This window comes from Chinchilla lanigera, unplaced genomic scaffold (genome assembly GCF_000276665.1).
Source record: "Chinchilla lanigera isolate Chin_1 unplaced genomic scaffold, ChiLan1.0 scaffold00047, whole genome shotgun sequence".
Lineage (NCBI taxonomy): Eukaryota > Metazoa > Chordata > Mammalia > Rodentia > Chinchillidae > Chinchilla > Chinchilla lanigera.
The window spans coordinates 17,278,969-17,288,003 of NW_004955448.1; the positions used below are offsets into that span (position 1 = coordinate 17,278,969).

General features: G+C 43.3%; 1 protein-coding gene across 2 annotated transcripts in view; it reads right to left on the minus strand.

Moving 5' to 3' along the window:
- The window catches only part of Golim4 (golgi integral membrane protein 4), a 73,468-nt gene extending 64,433 nt beyond the window's left edge, over nucleotides 1-9,035 (minus strand). For both annotated transcript variants that reach the window (XM_013518629.1, XM_005393143.2), the window contains exon 1: nucleotides 8,824-9,035. In XM_013518629.1, coding sequence (XP_013374083.1) covers nucleotides 8,824-9,010 — 187 coding nt within the window. In that variant the 5' untranslated portion in view covers nucleotides 9,011-9,035. The remainder of the gene's footprint in view (nucleotides 1-8,823) is intronic.

Consider the following 9,035-nt stretch of genomic DNA (forward strand, 5'->3'; position numbering starts at 1 on the left):
AATCACTTCCGGACTATAATACTTTCACTTTTATTTGGGTGCTAGTACTCTCCCTCTCACTTTCTTGGATCTCCTCCCCTAAGGGCCAGACATCATGTCCTAGGGTACTGCCTAGGGGACCGAGTTTGGAAGTAGATCCCACCTGAGTGAATTCTGAAGAACATCCTTCAATTCCAGAAAAATCCTGAGCCCACTACAACTCTGGTCAACAGCTTTATGGCAACCTGTTGAGACACTCCCAGTCATCCAACTAAGCCCGGATCCCTTCCCATGAAAGCTATAGGATAACCTATGCTATTCTACACCATTTCAGTTTTCAGATAATTTGGTATGCAGAAAAATAACTAAAACAAATTTTGGAAATGAGGATGCTAACAAAAAATCTAGAAGAGTGGCTTTAGAATTGTGCAGTAGACCTTTAGAGGGGTGTCAGCAACAGTGTAATGGGTCTAGGGCTGGGATATAGCTCACTGCCACAGCGCCTACCTGGCAAGTACAAGGTCCTAAGTTCAAAAAAAAAAAAGTGTAAGGAGTCTAAAACACACTGTTACAGAAATTTGGACTTTAAGAAGAACTGACAGAGAATTTCAATGAAAGTAAGAAAAAATTTAGTGGGAATCAGATATTATGTAGTGCCAGAAAACTTAGGGGTACCCACACTTACACATAGTTATGTAGCCTGCAGTCATTTGTAGCTATACAGGAAGTAAAACTTGTCAGATGAACTGGATAATCCAGTGAAGAGTTCCCAGAAAAATGCTGAAGCCATCCACTCTGTTTCTTCTATTTTATGGGAATAAAATAGTAAACTATGGGAAAGAGATAAATTGAAAGAATGGCTGAACAGAAAGCAAGGACTGAGTGTGGAAAATACCTACTCTTTATAGACAGAAAATAAAGTTAAAATTAAAAAATGAATTACCAGAAACACATGATGTAGAGACACAATATGAGGCGGTGGCTGCAAAACAGTTTTGTTAAGACCTTGGAAATACTAGAAGAGGCCTCCGAGAGTACTATTCAGTCACAGCACAAGACGCCTTACACCACACAGCCTTTCAGCAGGAGCTGAGGAAATTTAAGGGCACTGATTCGCATGCATCTCAACAAATGCCAAAGTAGAGGATTAACGTCTGAGAGACACATAGTCGCGGCTTTTGTCAATACAGAAAATTCCAACAAGTTTCCACTGGAGACCCAAAACATTTTTGATAGGACTGTGTCAGCAGAACACTGTCAATCTGGACTGAAAGGCGCAGAGACCATACCACAGAGAGATTACGGATCTCCAAAATTCCACCCTCAGGAAGCAGGGTTGGAAAACCACTCCGCGGCAAATAGTGCACATTATACCTTTCACTGAAGGGTAAGGAGGACTCAAAGAGGCGACAGGGTTGAGTCAAGAGCTGAGGACAACTATTCCCACACTGAAGACCGTCTGGCAGCTTAGACTTCAGAATTCAGTGACTCCTCTGTTAACAGGAATATCTATCTAGTACCTTATGCCTTCCTACCACTGCATTTTGAGTGTGTTAATGGCAGGTAAGTTTTTAACTTCATAGATCTACAGAGGAAGAAGAACTGCACTTGAAGAGTTCTATTTAAGCAACTGCACCTGAAGAAAGTCACCCACACCTGGATCAAATCTGGACAAGTTCTCGAGTTTGAGCTGATACGCACATAGGAAAAGGTTTACTCCATCCTCTAATAAACGCAGTCTCAAAGTCAGTATTACTGACCTTGTTTCAGGGTCTCCTCGCCCCTTCACAGAATGTACATCCTTTTCACATTCCTGTGAGTGTTCATCAGATGTGGCACTGTTGGTGCAGGACAGCAGATCTTACAGATGTGTGACATTGGATCTCATTAACGTAAAACTCGGTAACTTGCTCTATTCAAACTAAATTAAGTAACGCATAGTTAGCAAATGTCCTATTTTAATCTATTCATAATACTTTTAAGCATATAGTTATTGTCAAGACAGCACGTAAGCAGTGTCAAAGATCTCTTAAATATCTTTGCAATTTTTGTTGTTTGTAACAAAAATTCCAACTACAGAAAGTATCTTAATGAAATGTGACCTGGAAAATGGCATGTCTGATTCCCAAAAAGTGACTGTAATTTTCAGATCCCCTTACTCTCAAAAGAAAGTAAACGATATCACTCAAATGTTCTATAAAGCCTGTCCTGCAGACTGTCAGCACATCTTTTACTTTTCTATTCACTATCATACTGTGACATTTTATGTACAAAAAAGCAATTAAAGCAATATTTTTAAATGTCAGGCTGTTCCAGACCGCAGCTTATTTCATGCCCGTGTCCCTCCAGGCTACGAGCCTACTTAGTGAGGCTTATTAGTGAAGGCCAGTGGCTGACAGACATGTCTTCCACAGAAGCACGCACAGGCCAACAAAAACAAAAATCACAAAAGTTCCATTCAGAACGTACACAGCATTATTTAAAATCAGCACTGCCCACTTCTGTTCAAACTTAGTAGAAGGTGCTACTGGTCTACAGAGGGCAGCACGGGGCACAGGAGAAATCCCGTCTTAAACAGCAAGTTGGGGTACGTGGGCTCCAGGAGTAGCTCGAGACACAATGGTTACTGATTTACACATCTCAAAATTCAGTTTATTAACTATAAAATTCCCTGTTTCTGTCAGATTTGATCAGTTAATGCATCAGACATGGCGGTACTGCATGCATAAGTTCTCACCGTACCTACACAGAACTGCAAAGTATGTACTAAGAGTTACCAAATACTTATTTCCTCCTACACTAGGCTTCTGAAAAGAAAACTTTATACCAGCACCTTATAAATTAAAGTTTTTATTCACATGCATTAATGGATAACTTAAATATTATATATCAGAAAACAATCTTAACAATCATCAAGTTCTAGTTGTCAGGCTACTGGCTGCCTGGTCTTTGCTCTCTGGAAAAACAAATGGGCACTGAATCAAGGAGAGACATTCTAGCCTCAAACTGAGAGTTTCTTGCAAGAAGAAAGGGCAAAGGAATCGTAAGTTTTTCACCACGCAATCTGATGTTATTTCAGGCAGCATCTGCATCCACCTACTGTCCACTCCAGCGCCAACCAAAATGTCAATCACAATGGCAGCAGAGGTCCTACCGCTAGGAAATGCCGCCTGAGACGATCACCCGTTACTTCTGATTCTAAAGTTTTTCTTGACTCCTCATACAACCTACCTAAGCTACTTTCTCAAAGTCAATACTGTCATGAGACACCAAAATAATTTTGAGGGCAACGGAGTACCGTGGAAAAGGCACTGCTGGGATGGCATCTGGGGCGCTCTATGCTCAGTTTCTTAGAGCAGATCTAACCCTGGCAAGCTCATCAACCTCTAGGCCTCAGACTGCTCATTCTCACTGAAGTACAGGCATCAGTAAGTGATAAGAGAATGTATGTAACATGCTTAGCATAGTATGTGAACATGGCAGGCACCTGATAAATGCTATATATTAAATTTAATTTCCTCAAACAAACCCATCAAAATAAATTTACGTCAAGTATCAGTGGCTGAAAAAGAAAATGCAGTTTAACATTTTTCCTTTACAATAAGTCAGATACATATCATTTTTACTTCTAAACAAACCTACAAAATCCTCAAACCACCCACTGGCAAAAGTAGCAAATAATTTGTCCTCAATGAAAAACCACAAAGATGGTAAAGAGCGACTCTTTAGTTGCTATCATGCAAAGAGTTTTTGGGACTGTTTTCCTTCCTCCCCAAAAGGTCAAAATGGTAGAAAAGACAGAGTGAGAGTGTCCCCAATTAAGTAAGTTTTGTGGGCTCTGCAAACAGCCATGTTTAGACCACAACTATGAACACCATTACCTACTACATGTAGAAAGGTGGGCAAAATACCAAGAAGCCCAGTACTCACCCAGCAAGAGCAGTCCTTACCACCTAAGAAGTAGTAGTAAGAATATGCTCCAGGACACTTCTCGTCACTTGAGAGCCACTGTGTGTGACCCATACAAGTACACAAGATAGGCACCTTTGGCCCCAATTGAAGTGACAAACACACAGGTTACTAGCCCGCTGAAGGTCACCTCTCGTGAACACCAGAGCTGCATTCAGGCCACATATGACGCCCAAATCCACTTTCTCCTGACTTTTCCCTACACTTTCTCTTAAGAACGTGAAGATATAAAGAAAAATCTCCTCAATGCTTCAAAAAGTACTGGCTGATGTAAGTCCTGTTTTTCTCTCCCTGTCCTCTGGTTTCTTCTGTCCAGTCCCTTGCATGCTGGTCTACACCATCTTCAGGTTTCATTTCCCTAACTCCAACTCAGTCCTTCAGCCACTGAAACCTGGTCTTGTATCCCAACCTTATGAAAGATGACCTTGCAAAGACAGAAAAGATTTAAAAGGGAAGATGAGATTTCCAATCTATCTAGAACTCAACTAAGCATTCTCAATCATGCAAAACTCTCTTACAGGCTCAAATTTATTCTTATTATAGAGTAAACATGCTCCTGCCATTACAGGAATGACTGAGGCAGGCGCAATGCGCGGTAGGGTTGCAGATTCTCCTATAAATCATACATCCATTTAACAGAAGGCTGTCCTGAGTCAGAGTTTCAAAAAGCATCTAGAAGCTTTCATCTTTTAATCAGGGAATGCATTTACATTTCTTAAAAGACTGAATTTAAAGAATAATTTTAAGCAACAAAAGCTTGAGAACTATCCCCTTTTAACTGTAAGATATACTTCACTGAAGATGTCTATTTCATGGGCAAAGTCTAAATGATGCTTATAAGTTCTAATTTGGCAGGTGCAAATGACTCGTACACTAGGATCTGAGGTCTAAATCACACTGTCCACTTTTGAGGTCTAAATCAGAGTTCTGTGGACCACTTTGTGGCACATGAGCTTTCTCAATAGTCTAAATGCAAGCTTCACTGTTCTAAGCACAGTATGCTAACTAATACTACTGATCTTTCTGCAACATATCATATGCACTATTGTACTACTATCTCGATTAATACATATTAAGTAAGTCACAAAGAAGTTAACTAATTTGCCCAAGATGACAGAGCCAGTAAAAAGAATAATGGAAATTAAACCAAAGGACTCTGACTTCTCTTTATTGCCTTCCATAAATAGTGCATTCAGAGGCAGAGAGAAATTCCAACATAGGTATAGAACTACTGACCACCTGCTACAGGGCAGGCACCAGGCATTACAGATGAAAGCATTAAAAAAAAAAAGAAGCCTGGTTGTGACCTTTTCTTTTTCAATAGGACATGTGGAAAATAAGAAAGTAACCAATTATAATGTGTCTTCATGCTTAGGCTGGTGGGCCAAAGGCTCAATGTACAGAGGAACAGGATATAAGCACAACAAACAATGTGGCACTTATTTTTTAGATGCACCAAACATTTTTACTATAAATAAGTACAACAGAGTTATGTGAAATACATCCATTTGCATATTTACATTACATAAACCCTTCTCAATAGTTCCTTATTACTTGGAACGGCAAAAGCATCACAATACAAATTACAATACCATGTTTTGGAAATGCAGGACCCTTTGCTCCTACACTAAATGCCTATCTTAAATAGGCTCAGTATTCCTTCTCCAGACCTCACTGCACATGTTATTGCCTGAGAAGCTGCGTCCCTCTCCTCTCCTCCTCTGACACGCCTGGAGCTCATCCATAGCCACGTTTCAATCCCACATTACACCGTCAAGGAAGTGCTGTTCCCCAGGATAAAGCACACTGGGTTTACTATATTCCTGATATTCTCTCAGAAACAACAAAAAGGGAGGCAACGGACTGCAAACAGAAGTTCAGTCAGTTTCAAAACTTTACCCAGACCAAGCACAAGAGAAAGAGATGGACCATCGGACCCGAGAGGCGCCGACGGCAGCCCCGCTTCCACGGCAGTTCCCGCGCGGTGCCAAGTCTGTGCTAAGGGTGCTACGAACTCTACTTTATTTCGTTCTCACAGTACACCTGTGAGTCACTCTAATCCCCACGTTACCAAGAACAACAACATGGTCCAAATTCACACAAAAAATGCAGCAGTAAATATGAATCGTCGTACAGAAAGTCTGCTTTTAACTGCAGCTCGGGGAAAGATGCAAACGTCCAGGGCAGGCGAGGCGGGGAAGTGTGTGGAGTCTCTGCTGCGAGACCAAGGAGGCGTGTTCTCGGCCCAGGCTGCAACTTGCGCTGGGATCCCTGCGGAGCTCTGGAGCGGGCCAGAGCCTGGGGCTCCCACCCCCGTGGGCGGCGGCCTAACCCGCCGCGGTCTGGGAGCAGCCAGGTGATCCCGGTGGGCAGTGCAGCCCACACGCGCTGCCTGCAGACACAGAGAAGGACGCAGCAGCGGCTTGAGAAGAGCAAAACATTTTGTAACGTTAAGGAAGCGCTGTGCAGGCCCAAATCCATTTCCCCCGCCACCAGCGCGTGACCCCTGCCCCATCTTCAGTACCCTTACAGTGCTAGAATGGGAGCGAGGGAAGAAGAGAGACAGGTGGGCAGACGCACAGACAGACAGGTTTCTCTCAGTCGAGGGTGCTGTACAGTCTTAACTTTTTCCAAGTCAGCCTCCACACCACTGCCTATTTACGAGACTGTTCTACCACAAAATGTACTTGGGGTAAAAATAACCAACTTTCAAAGGACTCTCTAGAGAATAACCTATTCTTTAATAGAAGAGGACCTAAATACGCTTATTTAACAAGTGTGCAGTGCTAACAGATTATACATCCAAACTGCTTAAATATTTTCCAGACTCGTATTTTACAAGAAAGCCACTCAAGCCAAGCCAGGTCAAGAGAACCCACCTAATTAAACCAATCTCAAGAATACAGCACCTGATGCCCTAGAAACCCACCTAGCAGGCAGAACACAGCACTGCTGAATCAAATGTCATCTGCCATTGAAAAGAAAAGCAAAAGCTGAATGTCATCAGAAAATGATCACTCAACGGCCTGCAGATGTGACACCCAAAGTAAATTTTACAGAAGTCGAGAGTGAATCCACTTTGAAGAGAAGACACTTCAGCCTGCTTGTAAAAAATTCTTCCTACATAATCACACTGAAAACGTTGCAGCACAATTCAAAAGGAAATGACTAGAGTAAATTGAGAAATGAACTGGAAGCCCACCTATTCAAACTAGAGAAGGGCATTTCCATCTTAATAATCCCCCCAACACCACCACCAAAAATTTAAGGAGTAAGAAAATTAAGACTGACTTTCAAAGTGGGACACTGCAAATAAAGTCCACGATTAAGAAATCAGGGCTCCACTCAACCAGCTTGGACGTCAATAACCCAGGCAATGGAGCTACTGGGCAAAACTGTAGTATTTGGCTGGGTTTTCAAGAAGCAAAGACAGACATAAAACCGAAGAAAGCAGACAAAAGTGTTTGCAATTAACTTTCTCACCGTGGCTCAGATTTCTTGTTACTGTATTTGATTAAATATGTGCTGGCGGTCACTGCTGTCAGGCACTGGGTAGCACTTACACAGTGCTGAGGATATAAGCATGAAAATGAAGTTTCCGCCCCTACGAGTCTCTTAAACTAAGAAAGGAAGGCACATAACCTCCTAGGATCCCTACGCACGCCCCTTCCAGCCATACTTTTAAAATCCAATCCTACTATTGTACTACTACACGTTTAAGTTTTCCCTTGTCTAATTGCATTAAAATTTACCAGGAAGCTGTTAAAACTAACTTCTAAATAAGTACATAGCCACCCTTCCAATACAACTCATGGGTACATTTCAACAACATGCTTCAGGAATTTTGTTTTAACGGAAGAGTGTATCAAAACAGACTTTCATTTTGAACCAAGCCCAGCCACATTATTTTCACTGCCTGCGGCTCAGCAAGCTAAAAATACTTTCCTTTCTTCTAAGTTGGGAAGAACAAGTAAGACCAAGCAATCAGCTGCGGATCATTTTCTCTCATCTTAAATTTTTACTAGGAAACACTCAGGATACCTCGTGCAAAGAAAAGGCATCTGTTTTGAGTCTGTATACATATACAGAGGAAGGAACCCCTTTCTGTCCAGAAATACAAAGTAAGCTGCACTTGCATGATCAGCAAAAACTGTCCGCATTTCACCACTCACTGCTTTGGTGGGGAAGGGGGTAAGGTCCGTAAGTGTGGAAAAGAAACCACAAGCACAGGTGAGCGCGGAACGCTCTCCCCCGTGTGTGTGTGTGTGTGTGTGTGTGTGTGTGTTTATACAGAGATACGTATTATGCTCATAACAAGACCAAGTGGAGCATACCTCGCCAGTCATTTATGTTTCTGAAATTTACATTCAAGGAGAAGCTAACGTGGAAAGGATACAAGCTTTAAGTCTTTCTGTAAGTTTTGATTCCAGTTCTGTTTGCTGCGCCTGGTGAGGCAAAAATGTGTGTTTCTTCCCTCTGACTTCACAGGACTCATTGTGAAACACACACACACACACACACACACACACACACACACACACACACACAGTGTAACTAGCTAAAAACTACTCAGGAAGACAAACTTACAAAAAAACCTGAAAGGCAGTGAACGCTTGAACAGCGTGGACTTCTCCCACACCCCAGCGTCTCTCAAGTCACCTATTAAACTAAAAGTTTTAAAAAAACAGCAACAACAAAAAACTAACGGATCGAAGTTCCGTCTGGCCGGGTCCTAAGCTCGGGCGAGCAACAGCTGCACGTTTCCCCGGAAACAGCCGCCGGAGAAGGTGAGCGACAACCCGCCGGGGACCAAGCGCCGGAGCCGGGGCCGCGCGGGCAGCTCTCGGCGGAGGACGCGGGCCCGCCGGGACCCACCTTGCAGCTGCGCCGACAGCGACTCCTGGTGCTGCTGGTGCTTGAGCGCCAGCGCCTCGGCCCTGCGCAGCTGCGCCTGCAGCTCGTAGTGCAGCATCGCGCCGTACAGGGCGCCGAGCAGCGCGGTGAGCAGCAGCAGCGTCTGCAGCACGCGCTTCTGCCGGCGGGAGCACATGCCGTTCCCCATGGCCGCGCTCGGCGCGGGCGCTCAG